Raw genomic sequence first — 25,042 nt, 5'->3', positions numbered from 1 at the left:
GTTATATATTTGTAAAACAAGTAAACAGGAAATTTTTAACTGTGCACAGTTATTTACAGAATTTGCTTTTTAAATGAAGACTCAAAATGTACATTTAACATTTTCACAGGTTGTGCATATTGACTATAATGTATCTTTTGAGAAAGGAAAGAATTTAAGAGTGCCAGAACGTGTTCCATTTAGAATGACACAGAATGTGGAGCAGGCTCTTGGAGTCACTGGTATCGAGGTAAGCATAAGTACTGTACTACTGTAAGTAGCCAGTATTATAATGTAGCAACGTAATCTAATAACAGTTACCAGGGAAGTACCAACAGTACTGTACAATGTACAATCTCCATGGTGTGTGGGGATCAACATCTAGTTAGATTGCCTTGGTGGTAGGATGGCCAGTTTCTTTCTATACAGCCTTTTAATTTTGGAACAAGGTACTCATTTACAGCTGAGTGGACTGGGAGTTGTTTGGGAATTTAACACGAGTCCTAAACACTCAGTTACCGCAAATACAGACTTTTAGGTTAACAAAAACAACTACAACAACCTTTTTAAAATTCATTTTTAGGGCCTTTTTAGACAATCATCTGAGGATGTTTTAAAAATAATGAGGAAAGGTCGTGAAACCCTGTTGACCTTATTAGAAGCCTTTGTGTACGACCCTCTGGTTGATTGGACAACAGGAAATGAAGGTGGATTTGCAAGCGCATTTTATGGCGGTGGACTAATGAACCCAGTCATAGCTAACAGAGGTCAGAGTAAACGAGAAATGCAACGCGAGATCACTAGGAGTCTATTTTCATCACACGTTGCAGAGGTCAAAGGATCATGGTTTAAAAACAGGGATGATATGCTTGCTGCTTTGGCACTTCTCAGTGATGACTTATCAATCTTTATCGATGCTGTTCAAGAAATACATGGATTGGAAGAGATTCATAGAAGTCTTGAGTTCCAGAGGGAGTATGTAATGGCAGCTCAGTCAGACAAAGCGCACTCTCTGCATACCCTAGGTCAAAGGTAAGTGTTCTACAAAATGAGTACGAAGCAGTATTAGAGAGTTTCCTTAAATTATTAGATGTTTTTGGTGATACTGGTGGTATTACAATACAAACAATTATTCATTTTAGGTACATTGAATTTCTTGGAATTGAGAAGAAAAAGGCTGAATCGCTTGGGCTGATAAGAGATAAAATAAGTGAGCTTGAACGTTGGCACTCTCAGCATAAGATTGCCTTGGACACAACAAGAGGGAGACATCTTGCTATTATGGTTATGGAGATGGACAAGAAGCTTCAATTGAGTAAGTAAAATTTGAGAGATTTCTTTTTTACAAGAAAAGTGTTTTTCATTCTCAAGGTTTGAACATTGTTATACAATGCATACAATGAGGTACTGTATGTCTTGATAATGGATGACCTCTGAATTTTATCAATAAATTATGTTTTATTTTAGATCCAACATTTCATGCTGCTGCAGTAGCTGTTATGAAAAATGCTGGACAAGGTCAAGTTATCTCACAGGTAAAACATTACAAATTCTATAGCTACACCCTGGTTTAATCCACTACTGTATGTTGTTGTAATTACTTTGCTTTTATTTCTTTTAGTGTGAAGTCATGGAAGGCGAGTTGAATGGGCTGTTGACTCAACGCAGAGTGGGGATAAAAGCTTGTTTACAAACATTGCAAACATATGCTTCTATGATTACAACTGTAAGTTTAACAACCTTAAAATAGTGGTTGTGTTTATTCACACATTCATTATAAAGCTCCGAGGGTGATGTGCCCAAATATGGCAGTAATATGCCCAAATATGGTAATTACCATACATCATCATCATCATGTCCACATTACATTTTTTTTGTCACATAAGGTTTGGTGCAGACCAAGCTTAATGTAGACTGGTATTGCATAATTTTTGTTTTGAGTAATAACTAAATAGTAATTGTATCCTAATCAATCATAGTTAGGAGTAATCCAGTTATATTTTTTTTAATTTACAGTTTCCAAAGAACTTTTCTGAGATGAACCGTGCTTATGTGTGGCTCTGTTGGTTGCAAGATCTTATGCCTGACTTTAACTTTGTTGAGTAAGTGACTCGTTTTGTAGTAGTTTTCCTAATCATTTGTATTGCATTATGTAACCTCATTTGATTCTCTTTGCTATCCTCTTCACCAATTTCATTAAGAAAGTCTCCATTAAATTTAAGTACACAGTGAGATTCTCTGTCAGCCACATACATGGTTTTAGTTTCCTTATTTATTGTCAAGCCTCCGGGATGTTTTATTTTATCTTGACCAAATGTACAAATTTGTTGAAATTTATCATCACACACTTTAGTTTAATAAATCACTATATATTGCCATAATCCATCCGATGTACATATTTTTAAAATGTGTCATCAAATGTGAAAACAAGCCTTAATATTTACTTTACATATTTTGAACTCATCGAATATCTTTCTTTTTGTTGAATGTACAAAGAGTGAATAACAAATATACTTGTTTACATTTCAGTAACTTTTATTACTTTACTTGATACTATAATACATTATTCTACATTATTAACAAGTATTATCTTTTAAAAGTAAATCACTAATTATCCAAAAACGACACAGGTTTGTTGTGTAAAAGTGGTATTGAGTGTGCATATAGAAATTGTTTGTTTATACCATGGTTTCCTGCTAGTTTGACCAGAAGTATATTAAATGTGCTATTAATAAGTATATATTTTTACATTGTTGGATTTCCAGTTTGCTACAGCTACTCTTCTGGGCTGGTTAGAGATTACATCTATTCGTTTGATAAAAACCCCATTTTTATCAAATAATTGTAATTTGTGATTACTTGATACCAGTATGTTTTCCTCAGAATCTATGGCTGCGTAATGAGGACCATTAACATAACCATCTTTCTTACCACTGCCCACAAGAATTCTCATAAACTTATCATTTGTATCAAACATTTGTATTCTGTCATTTCTAGAGTCTACAACAATCAAATTTCCCTCCTTTGTAAGAGCAAGTCCATCAGGATAATTCATTTGTCCTTCTATGTTACCATATGAACCTATTTTACCAAGAAGTTCACAATTATCTACATTGAATTTAAACACACAATGACATTCACGATCTGCAACATACATAGTTCTAGTTTCTTTATTTACTGTTAATCCTCTAGGTTTTTTTAATGTTCCTTTACCAAATGCACAAATTTGTTGAAATCGATCATCACACTTGACAACAGTTTTATTTAAGGTATCGCTATACATGATGTAACCATTACCTGTTTGATGCATACAAAAAACCGATACATTTTGTTTTATCGTTATTCTACGAATAAATGTGTATTGTTCGTTGAACTTTAGTAAATATTTACAAAAACTAGATACAATTAAATATCCATCTTTATCTAATATTACATCTGCTACTTTATTGGTATCCTTTTTATCAACCCTAAGCTGTTCTATGTTTTCAATGGTATGTACAAGTGCTTTCACCTTGATATCCACTGGTGATCCTTTGATTTCTTCTCCTTTAGCAGTGATCTTCATCTTCCAATCTCCTCCTTTAAAGCATCTTCCTGTTATTCTGTACTCTTCACCCCCCTGGTGTTTCACTTCAGTGGCTGATTCTCCGTCTGATTCGTTACTTAATGTTGCAGCTAATACAGATATCTCATTTCCTGCAGAACTTGACACAACTTTCACTTCAAATGGCTGTCCCATTGTGACTGTAATAGGTCCCTCATCTTCAGCAACTTCATATGCACATTCAATATTTGACATTTTACCAATGCCTTCCAAATCTATCACTCTATTTAAGTTTCTAGATGGAATAAAACTAGGGGCAGTTATCTTCATTGATTCATCATACTTTGATTCCAGAGTTTCTTCTTTAACAGCATCAATATTTGCCTCATGAGATATAAGTGTTTCTCTTTCTTCTGGTTTGTTCATCATTGTGGTAATTAATGGCAACATCTCATTAACTTTAATCAACTTTGAGTCAATATTTTTAACTCTACCATTAATAAGTTCTTTGTTTTCTTTGTCAATATTGTCAAGGTCCATCAACATTGCTCTTGTTTTCTCCTGAGCTTTTTTAATAATGTTTTCTTCTTGTAATTCAATCGCTGTTCTGCATAATTTTAATTTCAACTCAAAGTCGGATCTTTCTTTCATGAAACTCTCCCGTGTTTCTTTTAGTTTTTCTTTAATTTCTTCTGCACTTTTTATAACTTCTGTAGCATTTTGATTAAACTCATCTACAGCTGTCTTAAATGGAATCATATTATGTTCATTTTGATAACAACGAACAACATGTTCACATTTCTTACATCCACTTTTAAAACAAGTTTTGCAATAAAATTCAAGCATGCAGGCTCCATGAATTTTGCATTTATTTGGCAAATCATCTTCCTCATTTTTGTCCAGTCTGTACAATGGGTGATCTTTCAATGAAGGAATTATTTCATGATGTTTGATGCATTGTCCACATAGATATAGCTGACATTCAGAGCAGTAGTATTCAGGTTGATTATCATCACAACTTAAACATTTTGTTGGTTTTTCAGATTCAATCTTCTCAAAGTCAATTTATTATGTAGATCTTTCGCTTCTTCGTTTTTGTCCAATGTGTACAATGGGTGATCTTTTAATGAAGGAATTATTTTATGATGTTTGATGCATCTTCCACATAGATATAGCTGACATTCAGAGCAGTAGTATTCAGGTTGGTTATCACAGCTTGAGCATGTTGGTGGTTTTTCAGATTCAATATTCCACACATATTTAACTTGATAACTTAACATTTCATTTGTAGTAAGATCTTTTAAATCAAATTGATTTAGGTCATCATACATCTTGCAGCATTTTGGACATTTTATTTTGCCGTGTGTTTTAATTAAACTCTGCAGGCAATGAAGACAGTAACTATGGAGACACTCAAGTGTTTTTGGTTCTGTCAGTCTTTCTAGACAGATTGCACATTCAAGATCATTTTTGTCTAAGAATTGTAATGCTTTTTGTTCAGACATCTGTAAAAAAATGAAACAACTAAGTCTATAAATAATCTTAATTGTTAAATCTATACTACATAATTATTACAGTGCACAGATTAATTATAAATACAAAACATCAGTACAATAGTAATACTTAAATACTACGATAAAATATGTTACAGAAACTTTACACAAAAGAGACAATTTAGCAGAGTGTAGTGAGACGTTCATATTTTCAAGTTTTTACTATACAATATTATTTATTGTCATTTTAACAGGTGCAAATGAAATTTGGTTCGTTAGTTTACATGTTGGTTTAAATACAATGTACATGAATACAAAAAAAGCGTGTAACCAATGAATCTAAAGAGATGAATATGTGAATTGAATTATAAACAATAAATTGTCGGCAGCGTTGAGTGTTTTAGGTAATCCAGGCACAGAAAACCAGGAAGTGATGTCATATTCTAAAAATAGTTTGTTGGACTTTCCAAAATATTCAGTAACTGCTGACTGGAGTGCAAGAATAGTGATGTTGTATTGATCTTGTTAAAATTAAAGCAATTGAGGAAGGTTTATATATAATAAATGCTTATTTGTGTAAACTTTGCTGACTACTAAAGTTTTACACCATGAAAGTATTTATAAATAACTTTTCCTTGAATACAAAATTAAATTTAAAGCAGCTGACTTTACTTACATTTATTCTGCCCGTTTTTTCAAATATACCATAAAAAGAAAGGATCTTCAGTGATTATTTTGCAACCTAAAGGTTACTGATACACATTGTTGCCTTGTAAGCTGATTGGTGGGTTCAATGGCAGTGGGTGAAACCATTATCAAATGGGTGATACCATACTGATTTAGTAACAGCTATTATTTCCCAGATTCAAATCCTTTCCAAAACTATATCAAGCGTACAGTATGTTTACACCTTTTCAATAAAAAATCATTAAACTTATTACATCACATGACATATGTTTTATTTACAAATCTAAAAGGAAACTTAAAAATATACTGTTCAATTTTTGTTTACAAATAATAAATATAAAGTTACAATAAAAACAAAATGGTGATTAATGAGCGTATTAATTTTTACCCAGTATACATTATTAATAATTATATATTTTGACATACATAACAAAAAATGAATGTCATCATCCTTTGGATGGAACATTATGCTGCTTCCATGTACATGTGCACTATAAAAGTAGTATTCCATTAAATTTAAGTACACAGTGAGATTCTATGTCGGCCACATACATGGTTTTAGTTTATTTATTCACTATAAAAGTAGTATTCTAAAAGTAAGTTACAATAAAAACAAAATGGTGAATAATGAGCGTATTAATTGTTACCCAGTATACATTATTAATAATTATATATTTTGACTCTGTTACTTCCACACTCTGCCACAGCTATCCTATTTGGTATTTTAGATATTATGTTGATCCCTATAGGAAAATATAACCCATCATTATTTATTTGTTTTATAAAAACACCATTGTTATCAAATTGCTGTAGTCTGTGTCTACTTGATGCCAGTATGTTCTCATCACAATCTATTGCTATATTCAGAGGGTAATGTACATAGCCATCTATTCTACCATGCTCTATGAGAATTCTCATAAATTTACCATTTGGATCAAACAGTTGTATTTTGTGATTTAAATGATCTACAACAATCAGGTTTCATTCCTTTGTGAGCGCAACATCACTTGGTAACCTCATTTGACTCTCTTCTACTCTTATCTTCACCAATTTCACCAAGAAAGTCTCCATTAAATTTAAGTACACAGTGAGATTCTATGTCGGCCACATACATGGTTTTAGTTTCCTTATTTATTGTCAAACCTCCGGGATTATTTTATGAAATTTATCATCACATACTTTAGTTTAATAAATCACTATATATTGCCATCATCCATCCGATGTACATATTTTTAAAATGTGTCATCAAATGTGAAAACAGAGTTTTGGTTTAAAACAATAGAACTACAGTACTGTATAATGTTTCAAAAATAATAATTTTTAAAAAAGTTACAATCTTTTATAATCTACATGTAATGTACAGTTGATGTCCAGGATTTTAAAACAATTGATCAAGTGGTCAAGCCTTAATATTTACTTTACATATTTTGATCTCATCGAATATCTTTCTTTTTGTTGAATGTACAAAAACATTCAACAAATATACTTGTTTACGTTTCAGTAACTTTTATTACTTTACTTGATACTATAATACATTATTCTACATTAAGTATTATCTTTTAAAAGTAATTATCCAAAAACAACACAGGTTTGTTGTGTAAAAGTGGTATTGAGTGTGCATATAGAAATTGTTTGTTTATACCATGGTGTAGTGAATATATATAGTTGGTTCCGAGCGTTCTCAGGCGTATATAAATCCACGCGACGTACACTGACACTGAATAATTTCTCATACAAAAGTATACTGTATTCAACTAAAACTTTTATTTCATAAATATTATGACACATGGTTTCCTGCTAGTTTGACCAGAAGTATATTAAATGTGCTATTAATAAGTATATATTTTTACATTGTTGGATTTCCAGTTTGCTACAGCTACTCTTCTTGGCTGGTTAGAGATTATAGCAATTCCATAAGGTGTATCCAATCCACCATCATCTATTCGTTTGATAAAAACCCCATTTTTATCAAATAATTGTAATTTGTGATTACTTGATACCAGTATGTTTTCCTCAGAATCTATGGCTACGTAATGAGGACAATTAACATAACCATCTTTCTTACCACTGCCTACAAGAATTCTCATAAACTTATCATTTGTATCAAACATTTGTATTCTGTTATTTTTATAGTCTACAACAATCAAATTTCCCTCCTTTGTAAGAGCAAGTCCATCAGGATAATTCATTTGTTCTTCTATGTTACCATATGAACCTATTTTACCTAGAAGTTCACAATTATCAACATTGAATTTAAACACACAATGACATTCACAATCTGCAACATACATCGTTCTAGTTTCTTTATTTACTGTCAATCCTCTAGGTTTTTTTAATGTTCCTTTACCAAATGCACAAATTTGTTGAAATCGATCATCACACTTGACAACAGTTTTATTTAAGGTATCGCTATACATGATGTAACCATTACCCATTTGATGCATACAAAAAACCGATACATTTTGTTTTATCGTTATTCTACGAATAAATGTGTATTGTTCGTTGAAATTTAGTAAATATTTACAAAAACTAGATACAATTAAATATCCATCTTTATCTAATATTACATCTGCTACTTTATTGGTATCCATATAATTATCCCTAAGCTGTTGTATGTTTTCAATGGTATGTACAAGTCCTAGTGCTTTCACCTTGATATCCACTGGTGATCCTTTGATTTCTTCTCCTTTAGCAGTGATCTTCATCTTCCAATCTCCTCCTTTAGGGCATCTTCCTGTTATTCTGTACTCTTCACTCCCCTGGTGTTTCACTTCAGTGGCTGATTCTCCGTCTGATTCGTTATTTAATGTTGCAGCCAATACAGATATCTCACTTCCTGCAGAACTTGACACAACTTTCACTTCAAATGGCTGTCCCATTGTGACTGTAATAGGTCCCTCATCTTCAGCAACTTCATATGCACATTCAATATTTGAAATTTTACCAATGCCTTCCAAATCTATCACTCTATTTAAGTTTCTAGATGGAATAAAACTAGGGGCAGTTATCTTCATTGATTCATCATACTTTGATTCCAGAGTTTCTTCTTTAACAGCATCAATATTTGCCTCATGAGATATAAGTGTTTCTCTTTCTTCTGGTTTGTTCATCATTGTGGTAATTAATGGCAACATCTCATTAACTTTAATCAACTTTGATTCAATATTTTTAACTATACCATTAATAAGTTCTTTGTTTTCTTTGTCAATATTGTCAAGGTCCATCAACATTGCTCTTGTTTTCTCCTGAGCTTTTTTAATAATGTTTTCTTCTTGTAATTCAATCGCTGTTCTGCATAATTTTAATTTCAACTCAAAGTCAGATCTTTCTTTCATGAAACTCTCCCGTGTTTCTTCTAGTTTTTCTTTAATTTCTTCTGCACTTTTTATAACTTCTGTAGCATTTTGATTAAACTCATCTACAGCTGTCTTAAATGGAATCACATTATGTTCATTTTGATAACAACGAAGGACATGATCACATTTCTTACATCCACTTTTAAAACAAGTTTTGCAATAAAATTCAAGCATGCAGGCTCCATGAATTTTGCATTTATTTGGCAAATCATCTTCCTCATTTTTGTCCAGTCTGTACAATGGGTGATCTTTCAATGAAGGAATTATTTCATGATGTTTGATGCATTGTCCACATAGATATAGCTGACATTCAGAGCAGTAGTATTCAGGTTGATTATCATCACAACTTAAACATTTTGTTGGTTTTTCAGATTCAATCTTCTCAAAGTCAATTTTATTATGTAGATTTTTCGCTTCTTCGTTTTTGTCCAATGTGTACAATGGGTGATCTTTTAATGAAGGAATTATTTCATGATGTTTGATGCATTGTCCACATAGATATAGCTGACATTCAGAGCAGTAGTATTCAGGTTGATTATCATCACAACTTAAACATTTTGTTGGTTTTTCAGATTCAATCTTCTCAGAGTCAATTTTATTATGTAGATCTTTCGCTTCTTCGTTTTTGTCCAGTCTGTACAATGGGTGATCTTTCAATGAAGGAATTATTTCATGATGTTTGATGCATTGTCCACATAGATATAGCTGACATTCAGAGTAGTAGTATTCAGGTTGATTATCATCACAACTTAAACATTTTGTTGGTTTTTCAGATTCAATCTTCTCAAAGTCAATTTTATTATGTAGATCTTTCGCTTCTTCGTTTTTGTCCAATGTGTACAACGGGTGATCTTTTAATGAAGGAATTATTTTATGATGTTTGATGCATCTTCCACATAGATATAGCTGACATTCAGAGCAGTAGTATTCAGGTTGGTTATCACAGCTTGAGCATGTTGGTGGTTTTTCAGATTCAATATTCCAAACATATTTAACTTGATAACTTAACATTTCATTTGTAGTAAGATCTTTTATATCAAATTGATTTAGGTCATCATACATCTTGCAGCATTTTGGACATTTTATTTTGCCGTGTGTTTTAATTAAACTCTGCAGGCAATGAAGACAGTAACTATGGAGACATTCAAGTGTTTTTGGTTCTGTCAGTCTTTCTAGACAGATTGCACATTCAAGATCATTTTTGTCTAAGAATTGTAATGCTTTTTGTTCAGACATCTGTAAAAAAAATGAAACAACTAAGTTTATAAATAATCTTAAGTGTTATTATCATATTAATTATTACAATGCACAGATTAATTATAAACACAAAACATCAGTACAATAGCAATACTTAAATACTACGATAAAATATGTTACAGAAACTGTACACAAAAGAGACAATTTAGCAGTAAGTATTCAGTGAGTGTAGTGAGACGTTCATATTTTAAAGTTTTTACTATACAATATTATTTATTGTCATTTTAACAATGAGGTGCAAATGAAATTTGGTTCGTTAGTTTACATGTTGGTTTAAATACAATGTACATGAATACAAAAAAAGCGTGTAACCAATGAATCTAAAGAGATGAATATGTGAATTGAATTATAAACAATAAATTGTCGGCAGCGTTGAGTGTTTTAGGTAATCCAGGCACAGAAAACCAGGAAGTGATGTCATATTCTAAAAATAGTTTGTTGGACTTTCCAAAATATTCAGTAACTGCTGACTGGAGTGCAAGAATAGTGATGTTGTATTGTCTTGTTAAAATTAAATCAATTGAGGAAGGTTTATATACAATAAGTGCTTATTTGTGTAAACTTTGCTGACTACTAAAGTTTTACACCATGAAAGTATTTATAAATAACTTTTCCTTGAATACAAAATTAAATTTAAAGCAGCTGACTTTACTTACATTTATTCTGCCCGTTTTTTCAAGTACACTATACCATAAAAAGAAAGGATGTTCAGTGATTATTTTGCAACCTAAAGGTTACTGATACACATTGTTGCCTTGTAAGCTGATTGGTGGGTTCAATGGCAGTGGGTGAAACCATTATCAAATGGGGGATACCATACTGATTTAGTAACAGCTATTATTTCCAAGATTCAACTCCTTTCCAAAACTATATCCAAGTGTACAGTATGTTTACACTTTTTCAATAACAAATCATTAAACTTATTACATCACATGACATGTTTTATTTACAAACCTAAAAGGAAACCTAAAAATATAGTGTTCAATTTTTGTTTACAAATAATAAATATAAAAGTTACAATAAAAACCAAATGGTGATTAATGAGCGTATTAATTGTTACCCAGTATACATTATTAATAATTATATATTTTGACATACGTAACAAAAAAAGAGTGCCATCATTCTTTGGATGGAACATTATGCTGCTTCCATGTACATGTGCACTATAAAAGTAGTATTCTAAAAGTAAGGGATTATCTCCCGGTATGCTGAATATAGTTATGGTGTGGTGTGCTGATTATGCACTGCACTATGGCTGCTGTGCATCTGTAGATACATTTTCTGTGGATGAATAATAATAATATATTTATGCGTCATACAGGTGTAATTTTTTTTAATTTTTCAGTGTTGAAAAAATAATTGTAAAATTCCATGCAAGATACTCACAAGCTAATGAGAAGAAAATGTCAGAGATATTGCTTGTTGAGAGTAAGCTACACCACTTGATGTTGGAAGCTAACAAGAAGATGGTGCACGCAACTGAGAAGGCTGCCCTCACAGATAGCGTTAATGTTGTTAAGATAGAAGAGGCGAAACACTCTGTTGTTGAAAGGATAAATGCCGTTGTCCAAGGTACTGTATATTTAAAATATTTCACAAGTGGATTCCTTAAATTTGAACATTTCTTTTTTAACAAACCATCAAACTTATATTAAAGAAATCTTAGATGGCAAAAAGTTACCATAACCAGAAGAATGATCTGTGACTAAGCAGACTGACCTCTGAAGGTCATTTATAGAGCAACTAAATTTCTACATTTTGTCTGTATCATATCTATAAACTGTTTAGTATGGAATGACAAAGATGTCAACGCTTATATAAATATTTTGTATGTTACAGAAAATGGTGATGGGGGAGTTTACAGCATGAGGGCAGTAGTTATGAATGCTTTGTGTTCATTTAACAGAAGATCACTGATAATGGAAGGAGCTGTAGCTGGTATGTAATAATAATTATACATGTAATATGGAAATCTATCTTACAGTACCATTGTATATTTAGACCATCAGGAATCAGGAATCCTTTTAAAAACAAATTGTTACACTTTTACAGGTTTATAACATATGATTTGTGTGTGTTTTATGTGAGAAATAATATTAATAATCTGTTTGCATACAGGTGCTGGAGACCACCTGGTGGACTTTACATCAAGAAATGGTAACTGGTTTCTAGATGAGATATGTACAATGTTGTCTAATGTTCAGTTTATACTGAGCCTAATGCAACAGCATCAACCGGTGAGTTTAGCTGATTATTTATTACAGTACTTTATTATCTTTCTATGCAGTGTTTTTATTTTATATACATTTTACTTATTACAGACAAACTTGGAAATCTCAACCTCCATGTTCAAAGCAGTTGACACCTTCAAAGCTTCTAAACAAGTATTTGAAAGTCTACATGACCTTTACGCAAAGTTCAAGACGGTGATCTTACCGGAAACGATTAAGAATATCCAATCAGATGATTCCAGCCTTACGCTGCTCTTTACATCCATATCAGAACTCTGTGATCATCCTGATATACATCTAGCGACATCATTGCGCAAATTGGATCAAGCTTTGTCCAGCATCTCACTTGGAATGCAAGTAGGTTGTCTAACTTGGTGATTTACATGCCTACTAAACACGATTCTTAAGCTCTATCTACAATATCAAACTAGTTTGATAAAAAAAAAGTGATGTACCCAAATATGGTAGTAATAATATGACATCACATTTTTTTGTCACATAAAGTTTGATAGTGTAAACAGAGCTTTAGAAGAATCTCTGCTTGTCGAAAAAAAAACAGCCCCATTACCTTATCTTATTTGGAAGTAACAATTTGTATCTGTATTGTCATTAAAATACATGATTGCTTACTGTTTAATTGTATAAGGCCCTGTACTTGTCCATGCCAACAGTACTGGTTTAACATAGCCAACAATCAGAGAAACCTTTCTTGCAGCAATGCAGTTATGGAGGTCAGTGTGTTTGAATATCTGGTGCAAGGTGACCATCTTCAGCTTAATTTAATATATTTTTGATAATCTTAATACCAGGTTAACTACATCACTGTTGTTGATTCAAACTTACTTGATAATTGTTCTTAGATCGATGACTTGAGTATCCATGAAGAGATGTTAACACTGCGATGTGCATATAACGACCTCTTACAAGTAAACCCACAAGACCAGCAGCTTAGCATGGGTCAGACCCTGCTTACTGTCATCAACGGCTTATTTGAAAGCCTCGAGTTCAGTCTTAGCAACTTCATCAACCATTTGGATGCTATGACTATACCAAGAGAATGGCGGAAGCTGGATGTCATTCAAGAAGCGAGGGCACTGCAGGTTTGTACCTTCTCTGTTGCTTCTTAAGTTCTGTCTACACTATCAAACTTCATGTGATGTGCCCCTATTTGGACACGATGATGTCATATCACTACCGTATTTGGGCACACTTTTTTTTGTCAAACTATAGTTTGATAGTGTGGACAGTGTGATTTCCTTCCAATGATGTCTTGTATTAATTCAAAAGCACTGTTGTTGGTGTTGTAATTGGAATAAAACTTCTTGCCTTGTCACACACAACTTATTACCATTGCCCCAATCTTGCTCACTGTATAAAATATTCAAGTATTTATTTATGTTTGCAGATGTCAGTTGTGAATGGGAAGACCAAACAGCTTTTAAGCGATGTGTTCTTCATTAGAAAGTTGCAGACTGTTCATGTATTCTTTAATAAGTGTCACAACTTTACAAGTTTTCTTAATGGTAGGTGTTCTCATTCCAGCTCTGTTAATCCCCGTAACAACAATAAAAAAGAATAATATTTGTAGTAGCTATGTTCCTTGAACTTGCTTATTAATGCTGGTTTCTGGAGTCATCTATTCTGTGTAAAGCTTTGTCTACACTATCAAAAAAGTGCCCAAATATGGTAGTGATATAATTTCATCATGTTCATATATGGGCACATCACATTTTGTTTGATAGTGCAGACAGAGCTTTAGAGACCATGGCGCTTGTGTCCAATCAAGAGAAACTAATAATGGAGCCTTTTTTGAAAAGGAAACCCACCTGCTTATTTAAATATGTACAGACGTACCACTATTGTCTGGTTATTTTCAGGTGAGCATAGTCCTGTAACAAGTAACCAATCAGATCCTGCCAAGTATCTGATCAGTGAAGACCATCTTATTAAATCTGTCAAGAAGTTTGTTGCTGAATTTGTTAGAAAGCAGGTGAGGGACCATCTTAACAATTAATTCAAATGTACATAGGGACAATCTTAACAATGAATTTGATATGCAGATGAGGGACAATCTTCTTAACAGTTAGTTGTATACTTATACTTATGCCAATAAAGATAATCTTAACAATAAATTTGATATGCCAATAAGGGAAAATCTTAACAGTTAGTTTGATATGCAGATGAGGGACAATCTTAGCAATTTATTATGTAGATAAGGGACAACCTTAATACATTTAATATGATGAGGGATATAAATTTATTAAGTGAAAAGCAATTGTTTGTCTACATTTGAAAACTTATTACTTATTTTGGTCTATGATTTTATTAGATTCTTGGAATACCATCTCAAGTTATCGGCTACACCACATGCACACTGATTGAGCAGTTTGGTGTCAATACCATTGCTGAGATAAATGCGAAAGACGTCGGTGCAAATTTCAAAGTCAACATGGAACATTTGTGCAAGAAGGCAATGGATTCTGGATTTCAGAGTGGAATGATGTCTCAGCATTTATATAATAATCTGAATTCACTCATTGTAACAGCAGAGGGGCATTGGAAAGCAGCAGATAGTGCTAGGTTAGTACTTTTTTATGTTGTATTTAGTATACCAGTCATTATTGTTATAACTGGTATAAATGTGTATGACTGAATGAAAGACAGCAGAGGTGAATACTTAAACTTGCTACTTGCATTTGTATTTAGTTTCTGTAGTAGTTTTAGAAGTACACTATAAATTATTATATTTCTATTTTAATCTCAATGTGTTCGCCTTCATTTATAGACAAAATGCAGATTCAAACACCGCTAAAGAATGTGCTCAAAGAGCTCGATTACAACTAGCACGATTCCAGTGGCTTCAAGAAGATGTGCTGTTACAAGCTAACTCTAAACAACAGCATAGTGTTCCTAAACTCTCACCTACAAGGTATGCACCGTATATTACATGCACAGGTTGTAGTTTACTGTAGTCACTTGTACATGCCCTGTAGTGAATAGATGTGAGTGCAACACCGTTAACTATGGCTGGTTGAACATATGTAATTGAATATGCTACCGGTCCGCTGCTGTATATGAATGCTGTATTTAAATATCCAAAGGCAAATCACTGAAAAAATGAGAATGCTGTGGATCTCAATAGAGATACAAAATAAAATAAGCAAAAAACCATAATCAAAATGATAAAGCAGCACTAGCCCTTCATCAGTGCATATATATATGTTCTTTTTTTAATCCTGAGAGTTCTATATGAACTATATTGGGATACTGTGATATGAATTGATATTCATTTTCTTGTTTAGCAACCATTTACAACAAAGGTTAAAGAGAATTAACATCCAGCCCTAAGAATATATACAACCAACAAATTGTCATAGGGTTTGAGGCTCACTTGCTCCATAACTGGGCCTTCTGGGAGAGCAGTCTTTGACTGAAGAGGTCACCCAGTATAAATAAAATATTTCAATTCAAAATTCAATTACTGTACTTTTACCGGCCTTGTAGTGAATAGATGGAAGTGCACCACTGGTAACAATGGCTGGTGTAATGTGTAATTGAATTTGCTACTGGTCCACCGCTGTATATGAATTCAGTTATATATATTCTTTTTGTATTTTAAGAGCAAAGATTAAAGATAATTAAAATCCAGCCCTAAAAATATAACAATCAACAAATTGATATTCATATATATTTTTTTTATAGAACTGAGATAATGTCAGAGATGAGAAAGCGGGTGTTAGCATTGTCTGGTATGGAGTCCAACATCAGCACAGTAAACGAGAAGTTTCTACAAGTACAGACAAGCATTGCACAACGACTCAAATGGGCTGCTGGTGCAAATCCTGCCCTCACAGGTGTCATGAAGCTGTTCGAGTCTAGTCTTAATAACAGGCTTGATGTTACTAATGTAAGTACTGTCTGATACATTTTTAAAGAAAGTGATTTATTTGCAATATATTCTTGGTAACTTGTAATTATTTTTTTAACAGCTTGAAAATAAAAGGAGCAGTGAAGTGATTGGACTGTGTAATGCTATCCTCCACTTTGAAGCTCTTCGTACAAGAACATCAGAAGCTGTCAATGCAGATACTCATTTTAGGACCACTCTTACTAAGTAAGTTACTTTCAGACCACTCTAACTAAAGCTACTCTAGTACTTCTCTAAGTTACTTATTTTAGTACTATTGAAAATAAGTTACTTTAGTACTACTCTAATAAGTTACTTTAGTACTACTGAAAATAAGTTACTTTAGTACTACTCTAGTACAATACTAGTATGTTACTTCAGTACTAATCTAGTAAAGTTACTTTATATACTAGGGCTATTCTAGTAAGTTACTTATACTAGGGCTACTCTACTAAGTTACTTATACTAGGGCTACTCTAGTAAGTTACTTGTACTAGGGCTATTCTAGTAAGTTACTTATACTAGGGCTACTCTAGTAAGTTACTTATACTAGGGCTACTGTACTAAGTTACTTATACTAGGGCTACTCTACTAAGTTACTTATACTAGGGCTACTCTACTAAGTTACTTATACTAGGGCTACTCTACTAAGTTACTTATACTAGGGTTACTACTAATACTGAGTAAATTGTACTTTATTTAATACATTATCTAATCCCCAGGTGTTGTGATAGCATTGCAATAGTAGAAAAAAGTAAAGTAGCAGTGAGCCATGTTGAACAGAGCCTTCTGACATTGAAACCAATTCCTAAAGATGAGACAATTGGAAAGAAGTGGCTAAGAGGAATGAATGAGATCTTGAAGCAACACCTGGCAGAAACCAAAGAAAAGGTTTCCCAACATAATGATGCTGTTTCATCAGCTAAGGTAATCTGGCTTCTTTATTTCCTAATTGTGAACCAGTTTACATTACATTACTTCAATCTGCTCTTTTTATTCCAGATAGAGTAGGACCTCTATGTGACCCAACAAAGTGTAATCTCTATACACCGATGTGACCCAACAAGGTGTAACCTCTATGTGACCCAACAAGGTGTAACATCTATACACCGATGTGACCCAACAAGGTGTAACATCTATACACCGATGTGACCCAACAAGGTGTAACCTCTATGTGACCCAACAAGGTGTAACGTCTATACCTCAATGTGACCCAACAAGGTGTAACCTCTATGTGACCCAACAAGGTGTAACCTCTATAGACCGATTTGACCAAACAAGGTGTAACATCTATACACCGATGTGACCCAACAAGGTGTAACATCTATACACCGATGTGACCCAACAAGGTGTAACCTCTATGTGACCCAACAAGGTGTAACCTCTATACCTCAATGTGACCCAACAAGGTGTAACCTCTATGTGACCCAACAAGGTGTAACCTCTATACACCGATGTGACCCAACAAGGTGTATTCCTCTATACCTCAAATAAATGAATAAGAGTTGGGGTAAAGAAGAAATTTCCCCTCATACATTTCACAGGAAAATGTCCCTTTAATTAGAGTGTCCCTTGCATAAGGGTGTCCCTTTAATTGTGGTGTCCCCTGAACATTGGTTTTCTGAAGGCTGGTTGTACTGTAATTGTTTTTAATCTATTTATATTATAAAGATAAATACATGAACATTGTAAATGGTTTTATTGATTCCAGGAGACGTTATCTAATCAAGTTGACATGGTTAAGAACTGCTTGTCGACGCACCACAAACTGATGTCCGATTTTAAGCACTTGTTAAAAGCATTAGCACGTGATGAAAGTGAAGATGAAGAGGATGGTGAAGGAGCTGGTGGCGGTGCTGGAGGAGTTAAACTCTTTATGGCTGAATATAAAAGTTTCTCGGAAGCATTTACCACAATGATTAAGATTCTTATTGTTGGTATGTGTATACAGTATATACAATTTGCATAAATCTTAGTGTAACTGTACTCATGTAACGTTAACCCTAGCTTAAGACTTACTTTAGCATGAGCTTATCCTGAAGTCCTCAATTGCGGTAGTTCCTGCTTTTGTTAAAAGTGAAATAAGATCTGTCTACACTATCAAACTTTATGTGACAAAAAATGTGATGTTCCCATATATAGACATGATGATGTCATATCATTACCATATTTGGGCATATCATTGATGCCTGTACAGTACTCATTCAAAGCTGGGATTGAGTACCACCAATCATGCACCAATGTAGCGAGCCAATATAATGGCAGGGGTAAACAATCTTGGTGCTTGAATAAAACAAAATATGTTGAAATATGGTGTGTTCGTGTCAAAAGTAAAATTTTTTTTCAAGCTCAATTGTCATTGCTAATTCATTTACAGGTACAAGTGAAGATAAGCTGGACAAGGTGAATCAGTTAGCAAAGTTGCTAGTCAACATACAGAACTTAACAGAAGAAACCAGAAGGTAACACTCAAATTACATCCTCAGTTACTGTTAGGTCCTGTAACTGTGTGTGGCTGTAGAGGTCCAGTGTACACATCTGGCTCATGTGCATATTAAAGAACCCAGTACATCTTTCGGAAGAGTAGGGGGTTGCCCCGGTGTACTTATCCATTCAGCCCCTGTTTTTGTGGACAGATGAACGTGTTTTGGCAGCACTCGACACGAAGGGACCCTTAGGGATTAGAAAGTCTTGGTATGTGTCGTCCACACCTGTGCGCAATTCAGCCCAGTAGGCTACAAGTTGCATTTTATTCCCCCATTTACATTTAAATTCTTCCAGAGGATGGACAGTTTATTAAACCAGACAAATTACATTTTCTATAATACCCCCACACCACATAAATCCCTGGGGTTGATGCCCTGGTGTGTGTAAAATCTAGTTTTGCTGGGCAATGAAAGGGGTATAATTTAGTTAAACAATTATTTCAGTAAGTGTGAATGATGAATGTAGCCACATGTGCGTAGGTTGAATGATCTTTGCTACAAGTTGAACTGTATTTTTATTTTAGGTTGTATGATGACTTGGTTGGGCTAGCAGCACCGTTAACAATCCCTAAAGCTTTAGATGAGCCTGTCAGTGACAAATCACCACCAAGTTTTGCTTCAGGTAATGCTTGATGTAATGCTGGCATGCACTACATCTTAGGCTAATTAACCAACTGATAAGATGGAGTGAACTTAATAACAAAGTTCTCTTATACTGTATCAGGGTTATATTTCATTCTTAAGCTCTGTCTACACTATCAAACTTTATCAAACAGAATGTGATGTGCTCATATATGGACATGATGATGTCATATCATTACCATATTTAAGCATATCATTGCCATATTTGAGCACATCACACTTTTGGGTCAAACTAGTTTGATAGTGTTGACAGAAATATAATCCTGAAATATAACCCTGATACAGTATAAGAAAACTTGGTTGATAAGAATAGTACATTTTAAAATCCAAAACAAAGGCTTATAACAAGTTTTTGCCAGTATAGAACTACTGTATTCTAAAATGTTTAATCACAAAAAAATGGGTAACCAAGTTGCATTCTGATGTCATATCACTGCCATATTTAAGCATATCACTGCCATATTTGGGCACAAATGCAACCAAGTTGCATTCTGATCTTCAACCATCTCCACCTAGATGGCGCAAAACTAGTACATACTCTATGAATAGAAAAATAAAATAATCTTGATCTTGTTTCATAAAGCTCTGAGAAATCATTCTAAAGATATTGAACAAGAAAATGAACAAGTTCAAGAAGAAGATAAAGGTTCATCAGAAAAAGTTGTTAAAGCAGCAGATGTGAAAGATAAAGTAGAGGTTAAAGGTTGTAAGGTCTCCGGACAAGAAGGTACAGGAGCTAGTCCGTCTACCTCCCCTGTTGTTAAGCAAGTTCAAGGTAAAACATTCACTATCTCAATGTACTGTACTATGATCTGTTCAAAAAAAATATTATAAATCTTTTACCCAGGCTGATATACAGGTACAGTCATAATTCTTCACATTTTAAATTCGCAAATTTATTGTTTATTTAGTCTGAGGTTTTCATTATTATTATTATCCTGATATCCTATAAGCTGACATACATAAATATACTAAAAATATATTAGAACTACTACAGTATTATGGAGTATATTGGAAACCAAAGTGTCTCCTTATATTAATTAGGGATGTCCCATATGGATAACTTTAGTGTTATAAAATCTATTTCCCCATTTTCATTTCATGGGAATATGTCCCCTTATAGAGATGTCCCCTGAATTGCATCTGCAACTGTAATACACTAGTATACATTTAAATGAAAGACAATTATCTGAAACATAATCAATTAAAAAATATAATTTATTTTTAGCACCGAGACAGCCAACAACTGTGATGAGAGACCCACGCACTGGCAAAATGTTGCAGGTTCGAAACACACATGCCATTAATGTTTGGAGGAGAGTTAAAGGCAAGTTGGATGGAAGAGATCCAGACCCTACTAGACGTTGTACGGTCCAAGAACAGGTATGACATTTTGATTGTATTGGTTCTTTCTATCTAATCTGTTCATTTGAACTGCAGTAATATGTTCATTTGGCACCTTGTATAAGCGGCTGTGGACACTTTCTTATCAAACAATTTTTATTTAAAAAAAAATATTCACCACCTTTTATGGCCACTGAGGAACCATTTTTGACTACGAAAATAATTTATATAAGAAAATACGAACTAATTAATTTTCCCTATAAAGGTTGATCATGTCATAGCTGAAGCAACAAGCATGGAGAACCTTGCAACTCTGTACGAGGGTTGGACAGCCTGGGTATGAAGTAGAAGTAGCAAGCAACCAGGTTTAAACAACCCGATGATGGTGGCGTAACAACCAATCGTCTGCTGGACCCTTATAAGGTCAACGACCTAGCACTTACCAGATGTTTCGGAAGAATAGATGGTGTGCATAGAATACTCGGCACCGTCCCTAATTTTAATAACCTTGTTCAGTATAGGTTCAGGGACTTTAATATAGCATTGGAATGTTAACATCGTAAACTCCATGCTATTGCCTATGAAATGCATATTGCTATGATAGCAATAAGATCGGAATGGATCAGTAGATAGAGCTGAGAAAGGTGCAAATACATGTTATAATATACAGCATGGCACAACGCAGTGTTATCATAATATTATGATAAAGATATTGAGTTTTAAAAGGAGGAGTAGAACTTTTTTTAATGATTGAAGATCAAGAAGTTTTAAGGATATAAAAAGCCTAAGTGTTTATTGTTTATAATAGATAGGTAGCGTGTTTCTTTGTTAGCTTAGTGTTGTTCAACTTATAATCACATACATTTGTATATATCTACAGTATGTACGTGCAGGACTGCTGGTTATTCTAGTTATAGTGTTTGACAAATTAATGATAGTTGCATTGTCTTGATCATTAGGCCTAGCATAGAGATATTATTATATTGCTATGGGCCTAATTTATATATATTTCTTGCATGTTTATGTGATTATCAAAAGGTTTTTTTTTTTATGTATAAATAATAATTGCATTGTTTTATCATTAAGCCCAGTTTATATTTCCAGCATGCTATGTATATCGAAAGGTTTTTTTCTTGTATAAATACAATAGTAACATTGTTTTTATTTCTGCATGCCATGTTTATCAAAACGTTTTTTTCTTGTATAAATACAATAGTAACATTTTTTTTATTTCTGCATGCCATGTTTATCAAAACGGTTTTTTCTTACAATAGTTGCATTGTTTTTTATGAGGCCTAGTTTGTATTTCTCCTGCATTGTTTATTACATTGTATATAGACAAGTATTGGGGTACAGTGCAGTGGCAGGGAGCAGCTAGAGATCGTGCACTGTGGCAGAAACATGCTGAGGCTTTCGTCCAGCAGTGGACTGATAACGGCTGATGATGATGATGATACAATAGGTGCATTGTGTTTTATTTCTGCATGCCATATATCATAAAGGTTTTTTCTTGTACTATTATGCATATTATATTAGGGGATTTTTTATCTAGTCCAGTTTCCTGTATTGGGTATTAAAAGGGGTTTTCCTTGTATAAATACAATAGTTACAATATTAGCATTAACATTGTTTTTATCTGTCCTAGTTTATATTGCTTGCATGTTGTGTTTATTGAAAGGTTTTCTCTTGCATGCATTGTTTTATTTCTGCATGCCATGTACAGCAAAATAGTTTAAACTTAATTATATCATGAGATTTGTTTATGATAATAGCTATATGGCACAATTGGAATCTTTTGAAAAATTGAATACATATGTTTTTGTTTTGTAGTCTCTGATGTATACGAAACTAATGTGTTGGTTATTCTTGATCCAGTCCTGTTAATATCTATGTCCACATCATCACTTTTCTTTTTTCTAGTGATAGCCATTCATAATCGATCATTTGTCAGTCCACTGCACTATAACATTTTAATACCAATACTTATCTCATTGTTTTGTTTTACCAATTTACATTTGTCGTTGTTTTTTTTCTTTATCATTGTAGTAAAAATACAATTATTATGTAATATCATACAAAATACTATAGTCATGTAGTAATTATTAATGCTATATAAATTATTAATGTCACTAATACTTGTGGTGTGTACTACTGAACTGCAGTATTGTATAATAGATAGCCTTTGTTTTCATGATGCGCTCGACTATGCTGCACATGCTCAGAATGTGCACAATGACAAAGCTCTCACATTAGTTTTTAAAAATATGTAGGAAATATTCAAAGTGATTTAATAGTGTTTAGTATTACATGTGTTTAAAAAATAAATATAATTTTAATGTTAAACTAAGGTGGTATATATTGGTAATTCAATCAATTTTATTTGTGATGCAGTCAATTTTATTTGTGATTCAATCAATTTTATTTGTGATTCAATCAATTTTACTTGTATTGTTTGAAATTCAATGTATAAAAATGCTGGTTTCTATGCATGATTGAATTATATAAAATTAAATTTTTAGGAAAATACCTTTTGTAAATGCAATTATTATGCAATAATTATGCCATTTTTCATATTTAACTTGTTATTATGGCTCTATATTATATATATATACGGTATATATATAGCAATATTATTGCATAATAATTGACGTCTATATTTTAACCATTTTTTGAAAATATGACATGCTCAGATTTACGTAATGTGTTCTGCACATGTTACTTCAATACATATTTAAAAAGTCGATATTTTGGCAATTTTTCTGAAATCGCAAAATTTCGACCCTTTTAAAAAAAAAATTACTGGTTACTTATACCATAATTAACATGCGCAGAGTCGAATAATGTGTAATTTGGCCATTTTTTTATTCCTGGGAAATTTTCGAAAAATGACAAATTTTCGACCTTTTTTGATTTGACATAACGGTGCCATATATTTTGGCCATACAGTATTTGAAAAAATCAGGGAAATTTTCGAAAAATGACCAAATTTCGACCTTTTTATTTTTTGACATAACTGGTATGACTCTATAAGATGATGATAACGCAATATATGTGCATATTATTGCATAATAATTGATTTTTAAAAAGTCGATATTTTGGCCATATTTGAAAAAAATCCCTGTACTATAGTACAGGAAAATTTTCGAAAAAATAATGACCAATTTTCGACCTTTTTATTTATTGACATAGCTGGTTACTATGACTCTATAAGATGATGATAACGCAATATATGTGCATATATGGCAATATTATTGCATAATAATTGATTTTTAGAAAGTCAATATATTGGCCATTTTTGAAAAAATCCCTGTACTATATAGTACAGGGAAATTTTCGAAAAATGACAAATTTTCGACCTTTTTATTTTTTGACATAACTGGTTACTATGACTCTATAAGATGATGATAACCAATATATGTGCATATATGGCAATATTATTGCATAATAATTGATTTTTAAAAAGTCGATATTTTGGCCATATTTGAAAAAATTCCTGTACTATAGTACAGGAAAATTTTCGAAAAATGAACAATTTTCGACCTTTTTATTTTTTGACGTAACTGGTTACTATGACTCAATAAGATGATGATAACGCAATATATGTGCATATATGGCAATATTATTGTATAATAATTGATTTTTAAAAAGTCGATATTTTGGCCATATTTGGAAAAATCCCTGTACTATAGTACAGGGAAATTTTCGAAAAATGACCAATTTTCGACCTTTTTATTTTTTGACATAACTGGTTACTATGACTATAAGATGATGATAACGCAATATATGTGCATATATGGCAATATTATTGCATAATAATTGATTTTTAAAAAGTCGATATTTTGGCCATATTTGAAAAAATCCCTGTACTATAGTACAGGGAAATTTTTGAAAATTAACAATTGTCGTCCTTTTTATTTTTTGACATAACTGGTTACTATGACTCTATAAGATGATGATAACGCAATATATGGCAATATTATTGCATAATAATTGATTTTTAAAAAGTCGATATTTTGGCCATATTTGAAAAAATCCCTTTTATTTTTTGACATAACTGGTTACTATGACTCTATAAGATGATGATAACGCAATATATGTGAATATATGGCAGTATTA

The 25,042-nt window shown here is 32.7% G+C and overlaps 3 protein-coding genes across 3 annotated transcripts in view; 1 reads left to right on the top strand and 2 right to left on the bottom strand.

The window, feature by feature from the left end:
• The window catches only part of LOC144840774 (serine/threonine-protein kinase SMG1-like), a 49,989-nt gene extending 26,716 nt beyond the window's left edge, over window positions 1–23,273 (top strand). Inside the window, exons 49-72 of the mRNA XM_078696789.1 lie at window positions 110–229; window positions 563–1,011; window positions 1,122–1,294; window positions 1,447–1,514; window positions 1,601–1,705; window positions 1,996–2,081; window positions 11,662–11,888; window positions 12,156–12,254; window positions 12,435–12,553; window positions 12,638–12,904; window positions 13,408–13,647; window positions 13,953–14,070; window positions 14,425–14,537; window positions 14,877–15,127; window positions 15,333–15,476; window positions 16,250–16,454; window positions 16,537–16,661; window positions 17,177–17,381; window positions 18,166–18,391; window positions 18,832–18,916; window positions 19,465–19,562; window positions 20,166–20,357; window positions 20,811–20,965; window positions 21,192–23,273. Coding sequence (XP_078552915.1) covers window positions 110–229; window positions 563–1,011; window positions 1,122–1,294; window positions 1,447–1,514; window positions 1,601–1,705; window positions 1,996–2,081; window positions 11,662–11,888; window positions 12,156–12,254; window positions 12,435–12,553; window positions 12,638–12,904; window positions 13,408–13,647; window positions 13,953–14,070; window positions 14,425–14,537; window positions 14,877–15,127; window positions 15,333–15,476; window positions 16,250–16,454; window positions 16,537–16,661; window positions 17,177–17,381; window positions 18,166–18,391; window positions 18,832–18,916; window positions 19,465–19,562; window positions 20,166–20,357; window positions 20,811–20,965; window positions 21,192–21,269 — 3,948 coding nt within the window. The 3' untranslated portion in view covers window positions 21,270–23,273. The remainder of the gene's footprint in view (window positions 1–109; window positions 230–562; window positions 1,012–1,121; window positions 1,295–1,446; window positions 1,515–1,600; window positions 1,706–1,995; window positions 2,082–11,661; window positions 11,889–12,155; window positions 12,255–12,434; window positions 12,554–12,637; window positions 12,905–13,407; window positions 13,648–13,952; window positions 14,071–14,424; window positions 14,538–14,876; window positions 15,128–15,332; window positions 15,477–16,249; window positions 16,455–16,536; window positions 16,662–17,176; window positions 17,382–18,165; window positions 18,392–18,831; window positions 18,917–19,464; window positions 19,563–20,165; window positions 20,358–20,810; window positions 20,966–21,191) is intronic.
• LOC144840793 (uncharacterized) lies at window positions 2,574–5,733 on the bottom strand. The gene is made up of 2 exons (XM_078696826.1): window positions 5,693–5,733; window positions 2,574–5,028 (listed from the first exon to the last, which is right to left on the bottom strand). The coding sequence occupies exon 2, from the start codon at window positions 4,367–4,369 to the stop codon at window positions 2,708–2,710; it is 1,662 nt and encodes a 553-aa protein (XP_078552952.1). The 5' UTR covers window positions 4,370–5,028; window positions 5,693–5,733; the 3' UTR covers window positions 2,574–2,707.
• On the bottom strand, window positions 7,517–11,001 carry LOC144840782 (uncharacterized). The gene is made up of 2 exons (XM_078696808.1): window positions 10,973–11,001; window positions 7,517–10,295 (listed from the first exon to the last, which is right to left on the bottom strand). The coding sequence occupies exon 2, from the start codon at window positions 10,293–10,295 to the stop codon at window positions 7,533–7,535; it is 2,763 nt and encodes a 920-aa protein (XP_078552934.1). The 5' UTR covers window positions 10,973–11,001; the 3' UTR covers window positions 7,517–7,532.
• Window positions 23,274–25,042: the final 1,769 nt, after the last annotated feature.

This window comes from Antedon bifida, chromosome 4 (assembly GCF_963402885.1).
Source record: "Antedon bifida chromosome 4, ecAntBifi1.1, whole genome shotgun sequence".
Lineage (NCBI taxonomy): Eukaryota > Metazoa > Echinodermata > Crinoidea > Comatulida > Antedonidae > Antedon > Antedon bifida.
The sequence above is the reverse complement of the archived record's forward strand: the minus strand, read 5'-3'. Positions and strand labels throughout refer to the sequence as shown.